The 21539-nt window shown below is 35.4% G+C and overlaps 1 protein-coding gene across 4 annotated transcripts in view; it reads left to right on the top strand.

The window, feature by feature from the left end:
* The first annotated feature begins 5543 nt into the window (after positions 1–5543).
* TBC1D32 (TBC1 domain family member 32) overlaps positions 5544–21539 on the top strand; it is a 208683-nt gene continuing 192687 nt past the window's right edge. For 3 of the 4 annotated variants that reach the window (XR_009054257.1, XM_057738445.1, XM_057738444.1), the window contains exons 1-2: positions 5860–6038; positions 16455–16616. Coding sequence is in view for 3 of the 4 variants with exons in the window: in XM_057738445.1 (XP_057594428.1) it covers positions 5884–6038; positions 16455–16616 (317 nt within the window). In the remaining variant the exon portion in view is untranslated. Of the gene's footprint in view, positions 5705–5859; positions 6039–16454; positions 16617–21539 lie in introns of those variants that run through there. The other variant, XM_057738443.1, reaches the window with a different exon arrangement.

The raw sequence follows: 21539 nt of genomic DNA, 5'->3' as shown, positions 1-21539 counted from the left end.
TTTCTAGTTATAACAAATGTATATTGTACAGACAACCTTGCTTAATAGCAAAATGTTTCTTAAAGTGATTTTTTAAAAAGTCTTTAAAAATTAGTGATAACTGCTGGTAGTCTAAGTACTTGTGACATTTTACTTTAATTTTGTAATTCACTGAATATTGTATTATGGAGTTTTGTTAGTAATTTTTTTATATCTGTATTAGAAAAAGGATAACTCTGTTTTTACAGAAAACTGCATTACCAAATTCTATTAAATTGATTCTTCTTCCAACCCAAATGTTATTTTAGTGCCTTTCTATCTTTAAAATGTGTTATCCTAATGTTGATGGTTAGTATAAACAGGAAAAGTACCTGAGAAAAGAAAGCATATGCTTAATTTTATTGTTGAGAGACATATATAAATAAATTTGAAACTGCCACTAAAAATATTAAATATTACAGAATACAAAGGCTACTTTAAATCTGTATATGAAAAAACTGGCCTGGAAAACAAAAAAAGTTTCAAAAGTAATAATGGGATAAACACAGGCAGCTGAAGAATTCGAATTAGACTATTATAGCTTCCCTTCGATAATGCAAGTATTATATGCCAAGATTAAAAGAAAAATCACCAGAACTACTATGGACAAAAAACTGAACACTCTCCAAATGCAGATTCTTAGAACTGGAGGGAGTCATTCAAGATAATATGTAGCATCTTGTCTTATTATTTATAAACACGTCTCCCTTACATGCTACATGTCTATCTCACCAGACTATGAGCTATTGAGGACAGCAGACTTGTCTTACTTATTGTGCACTCATCCTAGCTTAACATACAGCAAAGTACCCAGGACGTGGCAGATATCTTTGTGTGTGTCTGATTAGGAGATAGCTAGTGAGTGATGGAGATGATCAGAGACTCTGGAAAAAGAAACTGGGTATGTCTGCTCGACTCCTTTCTCTTTTTTGATTTTTAGCTTCAGCCTATGTGCAGGATACACACATCCTGCTCTGCTGTATGTCTGCCTCTGTGGGGGAGGCCTGCTATCTTATAGCTATACAGGTGGCTGGGTGGGTAAAGGCTAATTTAGTGGTGAAATATTAGCAAGCCTGTTGTGCCACAAACATAAGTCACACTTTCAATTAAAGTTTTAATGAAGTTGGTATTTTATCTTGCCAGCTGTTGGACTCCTATGTTTGCCTCTCTGTTAGTTATGACCTTGGGTGGGAAAGAGGAGTGCTATTTATTGTGCCCCCATGTACAACCAACTCTAAAAGGGCATTCTGTTTATAAAATGAAAGTATAAATATGCATTAATAAAAGTCAAATAGTGTAATAGGATTTATAACGAAAACCAAGTGCCTCTGCCTCACTGCTGCCCCAACCACATTACAGTTTTAAGCTCTCAGGGGCAACCATATTCAAATGTTTGTTTTTAATTGTCTTGACAGTTTTCTCATTAATTCAATATAATACAACCATGACATTATTTACCAACTTATCAACTTTAGACATAATCGACTGGCTTTCTTTTATAGTGCAGGAGGATTTAGTGCACTTAGTCCATCCCTGGACTAAGAATTTGTTAGCTCTAGCATTATATATACTAATATCACAATTATGGTAGAAGACATTTTCATCCATAATTGTAAGATATGTGTGTATTGCCTAATATGTAATCATGCAGTGCACATTACAGACACTCAGTACAGTGAATGTATACAATTTTAGGTTCCAACTTTTCCATTTAAAATGTGCATAATTCCCCTGTTGTTAAACATTCATAGGAAACATTTTTTTTTTAAACGGCTGATGTTAACAGCATATGCCTGTGCCATAATTTATTTAACCTTCAACGTATTATGAAATACTTAGGAGGTTTTCCAGTTTTTTAAAGTCACAAATAACCTGTCTGTAAACATCATCATAATAAATGTATCAACTGCATCTCTGATCCCTGGAATAGACTCTTAGAAATAAAATTACTGAGTCAAAAGTTCTTGATATATATTGCTGGTTTCATTTCCAAGATTTTGCTTATATGTACTCCTAATAACACAATAAAAGAGTAATCACTTCATTGCATATTGTTCAACCCTAAACATATATATGCTCTAAAACTCTAATTCTGTAAATTTAAAACAGTTACCTTGTTTTAGCTTACATTTTCTTTTTGTAACCAGTGTGGCTGAAGATTTTCTCATGTCTATTATTCATTATTACATAAGATTTTAATTTCTCCAGTTAAATATTTGGCTATATCACCAATTTAAATTTTTTAATACTTCAAAGGAATATTTTATACTTCCCTGTTTTAGCATTATTGGCTAGTCTTTACATTCAAAAAAAATCTGAAAGCAAAGCAATTTTAAGGATTAGCAAACTTATTGAAAGTTCACAGTGAAGTAAAAATTAGCTGCATGACTATTGTGTGCCGTGGACTCCTCTACAGAGTCTTGAGGAGTTTTGAATGCAGGAGACATTGAGAAAAGATGGTCAGAAGCAGTAGAAACACAGATGATAAAGAAAGAGACAAGCTGAGTCACAAAAATGGTAGGGTTATTACAGTCTGAATAACAAGGTAATTGGGTTGGTACAATAGTTTTTGGATATTTGGAGCGCATTTGTAACTTTAACAATGATAAATGATATTTCAGATCTTCGTAAATGCTAACCGCGTATTGCTGAGGGAACTGTATTTTTTTTACCTGTTTCTCGCAATCCAAACAAGCAAATCTAAAAAAAAAATTGATCTTATTCAACTTTTAAAGGCATCTTATTCAAGTATATTTTATAAGAACATGTGCAGAAACCTTTTCTGGGAAATATTAAAGACTTTTGCAGAGCCTGAAAGTTTTGCTTACTTAATGTTTAAAATTGTTACATCTTCCCAATGAATTAAACAATATTTTAAAATTATGAAGTGATATGCCATATCCCTAACATCTGTTTTTTATTTAACTTTTGATAACATAAATATGGCCTCAACAACTTTTTCTTGGATAATATTCACCTGGTTTATTGTTCCTAACCTTCTTAATGTTAACTTTTCTATGTTTTTAGGGTTTATATAAACAGCATATAGTGGCTATTTCAAAATTTAATCTGACAGTTCTTTTAAGGGGAAGGTTGAGTTCATTTAAATTTATCAGTGTTTTGGACTTTTTCTATCATGTAATTTTGTACATTTTAAATGTTTCCCGATTTTTTATGCTTCTGTTTTCTTACTTGACTTTTTCAAATTGATAGGGTCTTCTTGTTTTTCTCTCCTTATATCATTTTTCCTCCATTTTTTGAATTTAATTTCTCTGTATATAATCTTTTAATGGTTACATATGAAATTTCACCATGCCTACCCGACCAAGTTTAATATCTTAAACTCCCTTTTGAAAAATTCAAGGATCATAGAACACTTCAACTTATCATTACACTTCCTACTTACACAGGGTTGTTAACAGTATTTTAATACTAAGCATTTTTACCTTCACAAATTAAATTATTTTTAAAAAAATAAATTTATTTATTTATTCATTTTATTGGCTGTGTTGGGTCTTCATTGCTGCACGCGGGCTTTCTCTAGTTGCAGATAGCGGGGGCTACTCTTTGTTGTGTTGTGCGGGCTCCTTGTGGTGGCTTCGCTTGTTGCGGAGCACAGGCTCTAGGCGCATGGGCTTCAGTAGTTGCAGCACATGGACTCAATAGTTGTGGCTCACAGGCTTAGTTCCTCCGCGGCATGGGGGATCTTCCTGGAGCAGGGATCGAACCCATGTCCCCTGCATTGGCAGGCAGATTCTCAACCACTGTGCCACCTAGGAAGCCCTATAAATTACTTTTTAATACAGACAATATTTATTGAGGTTTACTTAAACACATTATTCCTCTCACCCCCTTTCTGGCTAACTTACCTTCTTGAATATCAGGTATTCTTTTAAGATTTTTCCTTCTTCCTAAGGTATATCCTTTAGAACAGTGGTTTTCAATCTGTGCAGTGCAAACCTTACCCCCACCCCCACACTGTCCCCAAGAAAGTATTTCATAAATATGTGGGGGACACTCTGTCATCACCATAATTTGATGGCATTTACTGGTATTTGTAGTGTGAGCTAGGGATGCTAAATATCTTGAAATACACAGGACACTCTCCCACACAAAAGAGTTGTTCTGGTTCCCACAGGACTTTCAACAGTCCTGCTGGACATTCATGTAGATTAAAAAGCTCTTGATAAGTATCTGAGTCCATGAACTAATTCCACTTATATAAAAATAATATTTGGCACAGTTTTAATACACTGACTTTCCCAGGAACGCAAAAACTATTTTCTGAATATTACCAATAATAGTTTACCATTTCAAAAAACGACATCACTAATGGCTATATTAATCCTGGTGTCTGAGTTGCCAATATGACTCACCTATGTTAGTCTCAAAATGTAGTTGTCACATGATGGTGATTCTACACACTTACATGTATTGGCTTTTGTATCTTCGCCCACAAATAAAGGCATAAGTATGCCTACTCTGTTTTTTTCTTACTGTGGTAATGAGACAATCGAAATTAAGCATATATTTCACGAAGAAACATGACGATAGAGCTGGCAAAGATATATCATACTTTTGCTCCTGGAAGTAATAGCACAAAGAAGTCATTGATCCTGGCTAACACGTAAAGTAAATCTGACGTTGTTTGACTAGGGGCATAAAATATAAAGCTGGATAAGGGAGAATTTATTGATATTGAACCACAGATCAGTGGCTTGGGATTCACTATTCTGTAGACACCAGAATCTGATCCTAGTACACTGCTTGTCGCGTGGACATGACCATGGTCTGGGGATTTACCTAGATTGGAAACTGTACGAAGGACCATGATTGCTCATTGCGACTTCCTGCAGAGTGATCTTTATATACGATATCTCATGATTTAGTTCTGGAATCCCACTGTGTTCTACTACTTTCAAGATAAACCTCTAACCCCTTAAAAGTGCCAAATATGACCCTTTCTGATGTGGTCCATTTACTTCTCTAGACCCCTCACCTTCTCTTTCTAATCCTACAAATTCAAGTACCTTAATAAGGTACACTCTCTCAGGTCCCTATCCTTTGCACGTTCAGTTTGTTTTCTCTTCACTTCTTTCCTTGACTCTTCTATTGGGTTGAAAGGTCATTCTAGGTTTCCTACCTGGCACATTTCTCTATCATAACACTTAATTGCACTGTGTTGTAAAATCGTTGACTTCTTGTCTGTTAGATTCTGAGAGCGTCCTCTTTTTCATAGTTCCTAGCAAGGTGGTTGGTAAGGGGTAAGAGTCAGTAGATATCAGCTGTTTGAAGGCAAGAGGACTGCAACAGTGCACCACCATTCACTCAGTTAAAACTTTTCAAGCTGCTTTCAGTTTCACTTCTGTTATCTTTCTTTTATTGACCTCTTTCTCCTCGCACCCTTTCTTTCCTCCCACCTACAACCCTTTCAGCTGGCGCACCTGAAACTTCCTCTAGGCGCCCGAGCAGGCTGTCAGGCGGCACTCCCTCCCGCCTAGGAAGTCACGTCGACGTGCTGATGTCACGCGCAGCGCTGACGTCCCGCCGCCAGATCCACCCGCAGAGTCTTTGGGATCTCTTTTTTGCCGTTAGCCGGGGCAGCCTGAATTCTGTTGGCACGGAAGAACGGCAGCGACGAGTTCCAAAGGCGGGACCTCGAGGATTCTGGCCTGCCCAACGCAAGGTAACTTGTGTTCCTGAACGACGCGCAGGCCGCCGCGGGCCCGCCCCCAAGCGCTTGCCGCGGTCTCCCGGGAAACGGCGCTCTGCGCCGGCGGGGGCTGGGTGGGGACGCGCGTGCGCGGGGCGCGGCGTTTGCTCGGACCCTCAGTAACGGGCGTGGGCGTTGGATTCTGACAGAGAATGGCCCATTTCTCCGCTGAGGACGAAGCGATGCTGCAGGCGATGCTGAGGCAGTTGTTCCAGAGCGTGAAGGAGAAAATCACGGGTGCTCCCTCCTTGGAGTGCGCCGAGGAGATCCTCTTACATCTGGAGGAAACTGATGAAAATTTTCACAAGTAAAATTTCTTTTATGTCTTAAGCAAACAAACCAGCTGATCCAGAAAAGGTCAAAATGTAGCTGGATAAAGAATGTTCATTTGATTGTTGTCAAAGTAACGCCCAAGTTGAAGGTTCATTTTTTCGATTATTTACTCAGATACCGAATTTATTTTTTTATTCTTTACTTCCAAACCTTCTGCTTCCACTGTGATTTACTGACACGACAGACATCCTAATTATATTTTTTTTCCCTCCAGGGCAACATAGTAACATTAGTTGTAAATTGTTCTTGTTCATTTAAGAATAATTCTATTGTCTCAAGGGATTTCTGTCACTATACTTCAAAAGCATTGAGTTCCCAAGATTCCTGTTCCTTTGCTGATCTCATATTTCAGTGACTGCACCAATTATGCATTTTGAGCACTGCAGGAATACTCAAGTGAGATTAACTTCCTGTGGAACAGCTTAAGTTCCTACAAAGGGATGAGGCGCATATTCAAATGTCTTTGATACATGTTGGGAATATAAGAAGACTATAGAAGAAGTACAGAGTGCTCTGGGTTTGGGAGCAGTAGATAGGAAGTTTGAGAGAGGTACCGTTTGAGGTAGATCTTGAAGGGTGTGTTTCTTTAGAGACGTATGTTTTTCTTTTAATTTGGTTCATATGTGTAAATTAAGCCTCTCCATGAAAAGTTTACCTCCAGATGCCTCAATTTATTATGAGTAGTATGATATTTTGAACTGTTTGCCATTCATTTTGATCTCACAGGTGACATTTAACATTTTTCGTTATGTTATCTTTGCTGACTTTTGTGTGCCCTGAAGTTCTTATCTGGAATTCCTACCCGCTTCAGGTTCTGCCCACATTCCCCTGATATGTTGGCATCAGGGGATCCTTGAGCCCTTTATTTTTTTTTTTTTTTTTTTTTTTTTGGCACACGGGCTTAGTTGCTCCATGGCATGTGGGATCTTCCTGGAGCAGGGATCGAACCCATGTCCTCTGCATTGGCAGGCGGATTCTTAACCACTGCGCCACCTAGGAAGCCCGAGCCCTTTAATATTATGCACAAAAGATTGTGTTTACTTGCAGTTTTATGGGGGGAAGCATTACAGTTTTCACCAGATTCTCAAGGGAGTTTTAAAAAGTGTGAAAGGAATTTTTTGTTAATTAGTATTTCTGGTTATATATATAGTTTCTTTTGTATTTTCCATGATTTTGTTTATTTCTTCATTAAGTCCACTACTAATAGCTGATATTGCGTGATAATATGCTTTAATTTGGAGATAACAGAGACCAACTTTTATTGGTTAGCTATTGACTTATTACTTAAACAGGAATATAGAAAAACTGCAACTTTCTTAAATTCAGGTTTGGTCATTAAGGTTTATTATACTCATGTAATACTAATTTATCTCAAATTCATATCAAGCACTAAATTTGGGGTTTTATTTCTGGTTTTTATTTCACATGCAAATACTTGTTTAAAATATTTGTAAATTAATGAGTTTTTGCTAGGATCATATTCTGGGAATTTGTCCATTTAATCTAGATTTTCAAATTTATTTGTATAAAGATTTTTGTTAATATCCTGTTACATTTTAAAAATATTCCCGGTATCTATAGTTGTCCCCCTTTTTATTATGTTTTTTAAAAATTTGTGCCTTTCCTCTTTTGTTCTCCATCTTTTCTGTTAGAGGTTTATCAGTTTTATTAGTCTTTTCAAAAAAATAGCTATTAGCTTTGATTTTCCTTTCTATTAGGTATTTATTTTATGGTTTTTCAAATTTCTGCTCTTCTTTTTTCCCTTCCTGGGACACTTTTTAAAATTTGTGATGAATGTTTAGCTCATTTATTTGCAGCTTTTCTTCTTTTTTTTTTAATGTAAACATTTAAGACTACACATTTGCCTATAAATACTGCTTTAGTTGTGTCAGTTTTTAAATGCTTTTCAAGTTAAAGTTGGATCATTCTGTTTCCTCTCAGCAGTGTAATGACTTGTAATAATATCAACTCTTCTTCAACAGTTTATTAGATTAAATGCCTGCTGATTAATAGTTAATATCTATGATTTAATAAAGAGATTTACTTGTGGCCTACCTAAAAAAGCCCAGACACATTCAAATTATAACAAGTTTGTGGTCTTAAAAGTAAGATTTATAATTCTAAAAGTAGTTTGAGTAGTTTGTACTCTTAAAAGTATAGATAATAAAATTCATGTGTTTGCTGCACTAGCCTGAGATCTGTGTCTTAGGAGGAAGGAACTCCTTATAAAGAAGGAAAGAGGAGGAGATGCGTATGTTTGGTATTTTCATAGTATCTTACAATCTCAGAGTTTGATGAGATCCTGTCCAGGTACTCATAGTTTCATTTGTCTTTCTATTCATTGAGCTAATTCTCCTTGAACACCAGATGTTCTTGAGTCGTCTAGGTATATGCTTCCCAAACTGTTTCATATATCAGAATTGTCTGTCATCCCATCTCCACTATCAGAACATTGGTTCCTTAAATCCACCTGATGTTGCTCTAGTGTATTAGCAAGAAAAATATCTTACTAAATAGATTTTTAGGGGAAACTGGTATCTCTAGGCTATCGGCATTTTTGTAAAAAGATAGTTGTTAAAAGAATTGAGTCCATGAATGATGGAACTTCAGGTAGTATAATAAAGTGGGGGGAAAATGCAGTCAGTTTGGGAGAAACTATAGTGTAGGCAGAATAGCCCTGTTTGGGGATTTGCCCTATCTGGAGATTTGCCCCACAGTGCAGCTGCCCTAACCTCTCTCTCCTTTCCATAGCCTCTTTTATTGTATTTATTTATTTTTACCCTAAACCGTACACCTTCTCTAAAAGATCCAAGCTTTCTTTCTTTTCTTTGAAAGTGGCAGTTAGGATTTGAGGCTTGCGGGAGGGGAGAGAGGTAGGGAAGAAGATATTGCTTTCATTATGTGTGTATGTATTGTATAAATTTTTACACTTAGACTGGCCTCCTATTTAAAAACAAAACAAACAAAAAAAACAGGCCTGGTTTTCAGTCTTGGTTACAGTAGGATTGATTGGAGTTCATTTAAAAAAATACTGATGATGAACCCTAACCATAAATGAATCCAGATTTCTTGTGGGGCTTGGCAGAGGGGAAGTGGTAGAGACTGGGCCTTGGTATTTTCAAAAAAGCTCTCTCGGTGATTCTAATATGCAGCCAGGGTTGAGAACCACAAAGTTAGAGCGTATTTACTTGCATTTCAATGAGAATTGCTATATGTATATATCATTAGGGTTGCTAAGTATTTATATGTGTATAAATAGTTGTGTATAAATAAATTTGTATGTGTATAAATACTTAGAAACCCTTATGATTGTAATAGTCTCTAATGCAGAGGCTTATCTTTGTCTAATATATTTTTGGTTTGATATAGAAGAAACACAATTATATTTATTGAATTGGGTTTATTTTTTGTTTTATAGAAGTATCTACCAGTGACTTTTTTTTTTTTTTTTTGGCTGCATTGGGTCTTTGTTGCTGCTCATGAAGTTCCTCTAGTTGTGGCAGCTGGGGGCTACTCTTTGTTGCAGTGGCTTCACTTGTTGTAGAGCGCAGGCTCAGTAGTTGTGGTTCCGGGCTCAGTAGTTGCGGTTCGCCGGCTCTAAAGCACAGGCTCAGTAGTTGTGGCACATAGGCTTAGTTGCTCCTCGGCATGGGATCTTCCAAGACCAGGGATTGAACTGGTGTCTCCTGCATTGGCAGGCGGATTCTTAACCACTGTGCCACCAGGGAAGTCCTACCAGTGATTTCTTAAATTAGTGAACTCTAGTATGTTTAAGTGGTAACTTCAAGAAAACATCCATTATGTAAAGTGTTATCCCTGCATAGAAGAAATTGCTAAGAATTATATGTATGCTTCCATAGTTAATTAATGCATTTAGTAACTGTTTATCATGATTCAGAGGCTTATTCTTTGACCTAAAAGATTGTAGGTAGTATAAAATACTCATTATTTTTTTTAACATAGCCTTTTATACACTAATATGATATATCAAGTTGTTTGTCATATATAAATCCTATAATTCTGGAATATATTCCATTTTAAGGATTCCAAATGTCAGCATTATAATTCATAACAATGTTATCTTTTTAAAACATATCATTACTGATAATTTTCTATATATGATTGAAAAAGTCCTTGTTTAAATGGCTAAGAGGATGATTTCCTGAAATAAACTTGTACTAGATTTTTTATGTCCTTATTGCTGTGATAGTACTCTCTGTGTATATTTTGATGTAAACATTTGAACATGTCGGAAGTTCATCATGGGAAAAAAATCATTAAATTTTCCTAGGTAATAAAAGTGAAGAAAGAAGAATGGAAAATAGTGAATGTTCTTTTACTCAACTTCGTAAAATTTTCCTATATAAATATGAAAAATATCATATTTGTCAGAAGTAAAGCACAATGATCAGGCACATTGCTGCATTGCTGTGTATTTTAGTCAAGCTGCTTCTGAAATGTGGTGAGGTTAACAGGTTTTTCCTTAGTAGAAACAGCTGTTCTCTTAGGTTTTAAAGTCCCTCTTGGGTCTTTAAAACATAAGATGGGTGATGCCTTAGAGGGCTGGGACGGGGAGGGTAGGGGGGAGTCGCAGGAGGGAGGGAATATGGGGATATGTGTATAAATACAGCTGATTGACTTTGGTCTACCTGAAAAACTGCTACAAGAGTGTAAAGCAATTATATTCCAATAAAGAGCTTAAAAAAAAAATAAAGTCCCTCTTTGAGGAATATTTGGAAAAAGATATTTTGCATTAATTTGGTAATAGTGTCATTTAAACAAAATTTTTTTCTCACTAAATTACCTTTAAGTTAACAAATAAGGTTAGTTAAATATGTGTTTAGTATGTTTGAAGAGAAAATTTTCAAAGAATATGAAAATACTATATGTAATAACAGTTTTCCGCTTAGAATAATCACTATTAAGTAGTAGGAAATTGAAATTTAGCAAGGTCAGGTGTTTTGTCTAAGATTGCAAGATTGTTCAGTGTAAGATTTAGAACTCAAACCCAAAGCAAATGGATTCATAGATTTCTAAAAGTATAACAATTACAATCCTGTTTACTCATTTTATAGATCATATCTTTGAAAAAATTATAACAAACTGTTATTAGAACAATTTAAAATGAACAATAAATATTAATAGACTTCACTTAAAATAGAAATAAATGGAAATTGTACTTATTGTAGTCTGTGATAGTCAAAGATGTATTCCTCATAGTGTTGCTCTTTCCAGCACAATTAAAATATGTTAAGCCTGACAATATTAACACTGCAGAGTCTGCTAAAATAAATCTGAAAAAAAAGGACCTGAATTGTAGTGGAATTAAGTTAAACCTAGTAAGGATCTTCTAAAATAAGTTATTGAGGATTGTATAGATTTTGGGGGTAAGTTTTGTATTTCTTAAATAGAAATTTTAAACAGAGGAGATTCACCAGTATCCTTAGCGGCTAGAGTTTTTGTAATTCTTGGCATGAGAGGGTGTTAAAAAGTCAGATTGGTATCCTGCAGGCTGTAATTGGTTTGTGAATGTGTTTCTTTGGCTTAGTTTAAAAGGAAAAAAAAAAAAAAAAGCAACGTTTAAAAATTGGGAGATAGCAAACAAAAAAATCAATTTTCTGGCTTTTCTTAAAACATTGAAAGAGTAACACCAGGTTCATATTCCTAACTGGCAAGTGGCTAGAGCTATGTGGAAGCCCTTCATTTTAACTGGGGCATATCCTTTTAGTTCACCACTGCCCATATCCTTTTCTGTCTTACACATGACTTGCATCACTACCTGTCCACCCTGGTAACATCTGTGTTTGCAATCCCCAGGATAAGTATAGGACCTTATGAAAGTCTCTCTTAGGCATCCAGGAATTTTACTTTACACAGATTAAGACTATAACTCTACCTCTAGAATAATTTCTAAAAATGGTGCAATGGGTTGATTTAAAAATCTGTAGTTACTGATCTTTTGGATTAATTGTAGATTTCATAAGAACAAGTGAGTGGCATCAATACTATCAGGATTACAAAGAAGGCAACACACTACATAATTTTATTCAAGTATTTCTCCCAGTCCATAGTAACAAAAGTTTTCTATCCTGGGACATCATTATAGAAGAACAGCATTACTTCTGGGATTTTATGCGGGTATTGCCATGAATTCAGATGGTAAAATAACCAACACAAAATGAATTGTCAGATGGAAATGTCAAGATGTGGATTACTCTTACCCACGAAGTAGAAGGGCCCACTTGAAGAAATGACTCTTTTCACTAATTTGGGATTGGAGGCTCTCAGAGTTTTCCAATGATCAGTGAGTCAGTAGAGCATCCTAAGGTCATAGGCAGCTTGGTAGTCCTCCCATGATAGAGGACCTGATCTCTCAAGAGATCTTTTTTTCTTAAAAGATTCATTTGAAAAGAGCAATAACCCATTAAGGCAAGAATCAGATTTGGGGTCCTTGGGTTAATTTAATTTGGCAAATGAACCAAAACTTTGAAGTATTTTGAATGGGGTCGTCAGGAAGACGACCATATTGTGGTCATAGGTCAAAGTGATGTCATTAAAAAAAAGTATGTGGTTATTTTAGTTCTCAAAAAAGAGATTTAAAATTTTTTCCATCATATTTGTTATTTGCATCTAATGCTAAATAGTGGGGGTTTTAAAGGTATGTGTTTTATTTTATTTTAGAATGATATTGTCTTTCTTGAATACATTTTGTTAATGAGCCTGCACTATATTTCCTTACTGCCTTTGTTACGAAAATATCATTTTTTGTTACTTACAGGTTGGGCTTTAAACAAAGCAAACACAAAAGTTATATTTCTCAGTTAAATATTCATTTCTCCTAATTGCCTGATTTGTGGCAAAGAGATAGGGCTGATGAAACTAAGGGACTAGGATAATTCCGCCATTCCATAGTAGGTGCTGATGGTGGGATGTAGAATTCATCCTCAGAAAGTCTCTTCTTTCGGTTTCAAGGAAATAACTCTGGCTTGCCCCACCTTCCATTTTCCACTGAATATCTCAGAGATGTGGGAGAAAACTGATGTATCTGATTGGCCAGTCTTGGGCAGGATGTGAAGAGGATCAAAATTATTTTTAGGGACTTTTCATCTCTCTCTTCACCTTCTTCCACATTCACTGTTCTCTTCTCTTTCCCAGTATTAGTAAGGGACTGGATGTGAGATCACACTGGACTGAAAAGATTATTTGGATCCTTTTCATTTTCAAAGCCATTTCAAAGAAAGCAGTGATACCTTTTGGTATCTTGCCTGTGTAAGTTTTCACCATTTTGTATAAAATATGCAAATATTTGGTTTATAATTAGAAATATCTTAAACAAAAAAGTCAGCATTTAAAATGGATGGCCCGGGGCTTCCTAGGTGGCGCAGTGGTTAAGAATCTGCCTGACAATGCAGAGGTCACAGGTTCGATCCCAGCTCCAGGAAGATCCCACATGCCACGGAGCAACTAAGCCCGTGTGCCAAAAAAAAAAAAAAAAAAAAAAAAAAATGGATGGCCCTAGTAAACTATAGTGTATAAACTATAATGGATAATATTATGAAAAAGAATATACCTGTATATGTATAACTGAATCACTTCGCAGTGTATCAGAAACTAACACAACATTGTAGGAATATGCTGATTGGAGTTCCAAGAAACTTAGGCTGGTTTAAAAGCTAACTGAATACAGAATCTCTTTAGATCAGTGATTCTCTGAGAATGGGGCACAGCAATCTGTTTTAATAAGCCCTTCTGGTGATTCTTATCCATGTTATACTTTAAGAACCACTGATTTAGAGGATGACCTTGCAGTTGTTTCCTAAAATTACGAAGATGTGAACATTAATCTGGTGGCAGTGAGAAAGGAAAGTGAAGTTGTGGAGGAAGAATTTACAGAATTTTAGAGCTTGCTAACTAATTAGATCTGAGATGTAATGGAGAAGATTGTTTGAGGCCGTGCACAGGTATCTGATTGAAGGATTGTACCATTAACAAAGATGTATGTCAGAAGAGAAGGTGGTTTGTGAGCGGGTGGGTAGGATGATAAATTTGGTATTGGTTGTGATGATTGATATGGTGAAGAAACATAAATAGCCTTGTCCAGTAGGCAGTTAATATGCAGGCATACCAGGGAAATATTGTATGTTTGGTTCCAGACCACTGAAATGAAGCAAATATTACAATAAAGTGAGTCACATGATTTTTTTTAAATTTTTTTATTTATTATTTTTTTTGGGGTACACCAAGTTCAATCATCTGTTTTTATACACATATCCCCGTATTCCCTCCCTTCCTTGACTCCCCCCGTCCTCGAGTCCCCCCCACCCTCCCCGCCCCAGTCCTCTAAGGCATCTTCCATCCTCGAGTTGGACTCCCTTTGTTATACAACTTCCCACTGACTATCTATTTTACAATTGGTAATATATATATGTCTGTGCTACTCTCTCGCTCCATCTCAGCTTCCCCTTTACCCCCCGCCCCCTCCCATACCTCGAGTTCTCCAGTCCATTCTCTGTATCTGCGTCCTTGTTCTTGTCACTGAGTTCATCATTTTTGAGGGGGTTTACCTAGTGCATATAAAAGCTATGTTTACATCATACTGTAGTCTATTAAGTGCAATAGCATTATGTGAAAAAGAAGTGCTTACCTTAATTAAAAAATACTTTATTGCTAAAAATGCTGTCATCTGTGTTCAGCAAATTGTAGTAGTAACATCAAAGATCACTGATCACAGATTACCGTAACAAATATAATAATAATGAAAAAGTTTGAAATATTGTGAGAATTACCAAAATGTGACACAGACACACAAAGTGAGAAATGCTATTGGTGCTGACTTGCTCTGGTGCAAGGTTGCCACAAACCTTCAGTTTGTTAAAAACTCCAGTATCTGTGCAATAAAGTGCCATAAAATGAGGTATACCTGTATAGCTCTGGGGAGATGTTTTGGCTGAAGAAAGAGCTAAAGAAATTACCTGTTTGTGTTGAATCGGAAGTTGACACTATGGGAGTGGAGAATATCCTTCTTTTTAATTTTGTTGTTTATAATGATTAAGTTTTTCTATTGCCTCCTTAATTTAAAATAGCAGAATGAGGTAGACATGATTGTTTCCAAGTTATAGATGAGAAAACCGACTTGTCCTAGGCCATTCCAGCTAGAGTGGTAGAGCTGGAGGAGGCATTCAGGCTGTTTTGACTCAGAGTCGGTACTTTCACTGTAATGCTACATGTTTCATGTCAAATATCTCTACTTCACTTTTGGATCCTCCACTGTCTATGGCAAGCCTGCCACTTACGTTACTGAAGCAGCCATGGAGATTCCAGGAAGCAGCAGTGTGTTCAGAGTTGAGAGGAAACGGGCAGGGCAGGAAATCTCAATCAAAAGCAGTTAAACTTCAAAATGAAATCCTTTGGTTACCTGGGAAAGGTGGATGTTCTTTAGAGGACATACAATCATGTAATAAATATTAAACTGAAGGCTATATGCTGGATACCGTGATGGACTTATAATTATGTGAAGAAAATTATTCAGGCTCTCCTTGATCTCCTGTACTGCATATATGCAAGGCTCTTATACAGTGATACATTCAAACTATAAGTCTTGAACATAGTGGCATTTACAAAAATGGCCCTTCCTAAATTATCTTTGTCATTTAAGAGACCACAAAAACTTTTTAAATCTTTCTAAATCATGATATTATAATCATTGTTCATTATTTTCAGTAAACATGTTTCATAAAATTAACCACTTTTGGAACTCTTGCCCTCTCATATTTGCTATATTGTCTGAGTTTGCAAATGGGTTTTAATGTTAGCATCAGCCTAGCAGAATGAAGAAAAATGTCCAATATATTGAATTGTCTGAGATACTTCTTGTGAACAGAGTCAGACAAAAAGCTTATTAGGTGGAATTTAGGTCAGTTCAAAATGGACACAATTTCCAAATGTACAAAAAACTTCTAATAATTGGAGCTTAACCTGTTATTTATTTTTTTATAATTAGTTATCTAGTGTGGTTTTCATCATCAGCTTGAACAATTGTGAAACTCTTTAAGAACTGCTTTCCCTACCCTTAAGCATCACATGTAAAAGATATGAGCATAAAAAAAAGTGTGGAAAGACTCCTAATCCACTAAAGTTTGCGTTGGTCTGGAAATTTGCTATCTGCCGTCATCGTCATCTTTAAATGTGATTTTTGCCAAGTGTCTCAGAAAAAACAACAACAAAATTCTAGATTAGCTGTATGATTTGGGATGAATAACTAATTTATTCCTAGTTTAAGGTAAGAAATCTGATTCTGTTACAAATCTTTCTGTGCTAACATTTTTCTGGGTGTGGTTGATAAGTGAGTTTATGATATTTACTGCATTTATTTTTTAAATATTTGTTTCAGCTATGAATTTGTGAAATACCTTAAACAGTATATATGCAACACTTTGGGATCTATGATTGAAGAAGAAATGGAAAAATGGACATCTGATCAGAATCAGAGTGAGGAATTTGGCTATGACACAGTTGTACAGCATGTTACTAAAAGAACTCAGGAATCTAAAGAGTGAGTATGCCCACAGTAATATTTTAAAGTAATTTTTCTCTCAGCAGGTTTCCTTGAAAGCACCCTTAACCCCTGTCTCATACAATCTATTTCCCTCATGCCACTCTTCCACTCAACACTATCTGAAGGCTTCTCATCTCATTCAGAATAAGATCCAGAGTTTCTTCTGTAGCCTACAAGGCCCACCATGAGCCTTCTGCTCCCTCTCCTACCTGATTTCTTATCCTTTTCCCTCTTCCACTGCTCCAGTCACACTGGTCTTGTTCTTTCTCAAACAAGCCAAGGAAAGCCCTCCCTCAGGGATATTTGTAGTTACGTTGCTTCTGCTACTTAGAATGTCCTTTCCCTAAATATTTGTGTCACTTACTCCTTCACTTTTCACTTTTTTTAATAGACTTTAATTTTAGAGCAATTTTTGGTTCACAGCAAAATTGAGCAGAAGGTACAGAGATTTCCCATAAACATCCTGCTACTACATATATATAGACTTCCTTATTATCAATACTCCCCACCAGAGTGGTACATGTTTTTCTGGGGGTGGGGGGGAGCCACTCTGCTTGGCTTGTGGGACATTTGTTTCAATTAAGGAACCTACATTGACACATCTTTATTACCCAGAGTCCATAGTTTACGTTAGGGCGCACTCTTGATGTTGTGCATTCTGTGGGTTTGGAAAAATTTATAATGACATGTATTCACCATTATAATATCATCCAGAGTAGTTTCACTGCCCTAAAAATCCTCTGTGCTCTGCCTGTTCACATTCTCTCTCTCTACCTCTGGCAATCACTGATCTTTTTACTGTCTCCATAGTTTTGCCTTTTCCAGAATGTCATACAGTATGATATATGTCATACATACCATACAGTATGTAGCATTTCAGATTGGGTTCTTTTACTTAATAAAATGCATTTAAGTGGCACAGCAAATTATATTCAATGTCTTATAATAACCTATAATGGAGAAGAACTGAAAAAGAATATATGTATGTGCATACATATGTATAACTGAATCACTTTGCTGTATACCTGAAACATAAATCAACTATACTTTAGTTAAAATTAAAATACATTTAAGTTTCCTCCATGGAAACTTTATGGTGTGATAGCTCATTTCTTTTTAACACTGAATGAATTCGATTGTTTGGATGCGTCAGACATCTTGGTTGCTTCCAAGTTTTGGCAATTATGAATAAAATTGCTGTAAACATTGTGTGCAGGTTTTTGTGTGGACGTATGTTTTTAGCTCCTTTGGATAAATATCAAGGAGCATGATTGACTGGGTCGCACTGTAAGGTTATGTTTAGTTTTGTTAGAAATTGCCAAATTGTCTTCCAAAGTGGCTGTACCATTTTGCATTTCCATCAACAACGTGTGGAAGTTCTCGTTGTTCCACTTACTTGTCAGCATTTGATGTTGTCAATGTTCCAGATTTTGGCTATTCTGATAGGTGTGTAGTGGTATATCATTGTTTTAGTTTGCATTTCCCTAATGACATATGATATGGAGCATCTTTTCATATGCTTGTTTGTCATCTGTATATCTTCTTTGGTGAGGTTATCTATTAAGGTCTTTGGATCATTTTTTAATCGTGTTGTTTCCTTATCGTTGAGTTTTAAGAGTTTTTGTATGTTTTAGATAACAGTCCTTTGTCAGGTATGTCTTTTGCAAGTATTTTCTCCCAGTCTGTGGCTTTTCATTCTCTTGACAGTGTCTTTTGCAGATCAGAAATTTTTAATTTTAGTGAAGTACCTTTCGTGTCATATCTAAAATGTCACCACCAAATCCGAGGTCATCTAGATTTTCTCCTATATTATTTTCTAGGATAAATACAGTTTTGCATTTTGTATTAAGGTCTGTGATCCAGTCTGAGTTAATTTTTGTGCAGGATATAAGGTGCATATCTAAATTCATTTTTTTGCATGTGGATGTCCAGTTGTTCCAGCACCATTTGTTGAAAAGACTATCTTTGTTCCATTATATTGCCTTTGCTTCTTTGTCAAAGATCAGTTGACTATATTTAACGGTATTTCTGGGCTCTCTATTCTGTTCCACAGATCTGTTTGTCTGTTTTTTGGCTGATATCACATTGTCCAGATTACCGTAGGTTTATAGTAAGTCTTGAAGCTGGGTAGTGTCAGTCCTCTAACTTTGTTCTTCTCCTGCAGTACTGTGCTGGTTATTGTTTTTTTTTTGTCTCTTCATATAAATTTTAGAATCATTTTGTTGATATCTAGAAAATAGCTTTCTGAGATTTTGATTTGGATTGTGTTGAATCTATAGCTCAAGTTGAGCAGAATTGAGTCTTCTTAATCCTTGAACATGGACTATTTATTTAGTTCTTTGGTTTCTTTCAATAGAGTTTTATAGTTTTCCTTATATAGATCTTGTGCATATTTGTTAGATTTATACCTAAGTATTTAATTTTGGGGGGTGCTGATGTAAATGGTATTATGTTTTTAATTCCAAATTCCACTTGTTCATTGCTGGTATGTGGGAGAATGATTGACTTCTGTATTTAAAGCTTGTCTCCTGAAACCTTGCTGTAATCACTTATTTGTCCAGGAGTTTTTTGGTTAATTCTTTCAGATTTTCTACATAGATGATTATGTCTTCTGCGAACAGTGTATTCTTCTTTCACTATCTGTTTGCCTTTTATTTCCTCTTCTTGTCTTAGTGCATTAGGTAGGACTTCCAGTAGGATGTTGAAAATCAATGGGCAGAGGAGGACACCCTTGTCTTGTTCCTAGTGCTCCTTCACTCTTTTTAGGTCTCAGCTGTTCTGAGTTCTTGAGCAGTGAGATAGCATAACAAAATGTGTAACTCTCACTCAGAAGATAATTTAATACAGAGCAGTAATTGAGATGAAAGAAGGTTTGAGATTTCCTTTTCATGTTTAAGCTAAGCTACCTGGGTATTTCCCATTTTAATTATCTTTCCACACTGGCATTTGATTGATGATTAAAGGTCTGGTTCCCTTCCCCACCTCCCCGGCATGAAATGCAACATAACAACACTTTAGGGCTATAAAGGGCAGAATGGGCAGGTAGGGAACATAAATTTCTAGTTTCTCCTTAATTCATACTTATTAGTGTAGCTCTGTTTAGCTTCTAATTCTTAGGGTAGCTAGCATATTAATGTTATCTAATGTTAAAAATTGTTTTCTGAAGCTATATTACAATGGTTTTTTATTCTGATAAAAATTTCATGTAATTTTTATGCACAGTAAAACTTTTAAAATTTGGATCTTCAAAATTTATTTTTGGTGATGATTTGGACACATGACATTTACTATGTTAATTCTAGTCTGTGGACTTGGATTTATGTGATATATTAAAGTGCCTTTGGCATCTGGTTTCTCTCCATGCTGGACCATCATGGTTGTTTCCTATTGCAGTTTGAAGGCAGGTGTTGAAGCTTGAGATATAGCCCTTCTTTCAGACAGCAGAAAAATTGAAATATATACCTGAGCTTATATTACCTATCATATTTTAAAAAATTATATTTCATTTATTTTGAAATTGTTAAACATTTCTTTATGATGTTGGATGGGATCTCTTTCCCTTTGTGACAACTGATTGTTTAAATATGTTATGAACAAAGTGACAGTGTGCAGCTATTAATAAATTTGGCGAGTTCAAACCACAATGTATATTAAGGAGTAAAAGCCATGGAGATCAAGATTTCTTATTTCCTGATTTGATGAAAAAAACAAAACTAGAGCCACTTCCATCTTTGGATAATACATATCCCTGCTTTCCTCCAAGGGGAATACATTCTAAGACCCCCCGGGGATACTTAAAACCATGGATAGTACTAAACTTTGTGTTTTTCTGTACATACATACTTAACTATGGTAAAGTTTAATTTATAAATTAGGCATAGTAAGAATATATCTAAATTGCTAACATCACTACTCTTGTGACTTGGGGCCACTTTTAAGTAAAATAAGGATGACTTGACCACAAACAGTGGGATACCTTGACCAGTAGATCTGATAAGTCAGATGGCTACTAAATGACTAACAGGCAGGACTAAATAAAGGGATGATTCACACACTGGGCAGGAACTGAGCTTGATGGCTGGAGATTTCATCACCTACTCAGAACAGCAGACAATTTAAAACTTATGAATTATTTCTGGAATTTTCCATTTAGTATTTTCAGACTGTGGCTGACTGTGGGTGAAACTGTGGAAAGCAAAACCACAGATAAGGAGGGACTACTTTATTATAATTCCTAGTAGTCTATTTCTGGCAATATCATTAATCTTATTCTAAAAGGAGGACTAAAACACTTCATTAGTTAGAAAATGAAAGCTTTTTAATGCAAAAAACAAAGTTTTACATGGGAATTGTTAGGAAATTACTTTTTGTCTCTCGGTAAGTCATTTAATTTTCTTGTGTTTTAGTTCATTCATGTGTAAAAATTAATACAATAATAATTACCTCACAAAGATTTTAAATGTCTTAATGAATGTCTTCTGCTTTGTGAATCATGGAATGAAAGATTGTAAGTTGTACAGAGTATTATTATTATTATTATTTTTTTTTTGAGATTCTTTAGAAACTACTTAGGGCTAATGTGGCAACAGTACATTTATTAGAAACATTTTTACTGTAATAATTCAAATTACTTTCCTAATTAAACATTTTTTTCTATTTTTTGAAATTTTTTTATTTAATTTTTTTAAGAACTTTTATTGAGATACAGTTAACATACAATAAACTGCATATATTTAGAGTTTACAATTTGGTATTTTTTTTCTTATTAGTAATGTATATATGGCAGTCCCAATCTCCCAATTCATTCCCACCCAACCCTAATTAAACATTTTGATATTTATTTTTTAAATAGAGGTTTGCATAGGAAACAATTCATTTTTAGGATCTGTCGTATATTCTCGTACATGTAAGTGGAAGTAC

The sequence above is a fragment of the Hippopotamus amphibius genome, chromosome 6 (assembly GCF_030028045.1).
Source record: "Hippopotamus amphibius kiboko isolate mHipAmp2 chromosome 6, mHipAmp2.hap2, whole genome shotgun sequence".
Lineage (NCBI taxonomy): Eukaryota > Metazoa > Chordata > Mammalia > Artiodactyla > Hippopotamidae > Hippopotamus > Hippopotamus amphibius.
The sequence above is the reverse complement of the archived record's forward strand: the minus strand, read 5'-3'. Positions and strand labels throughout refer to the sequence as shown.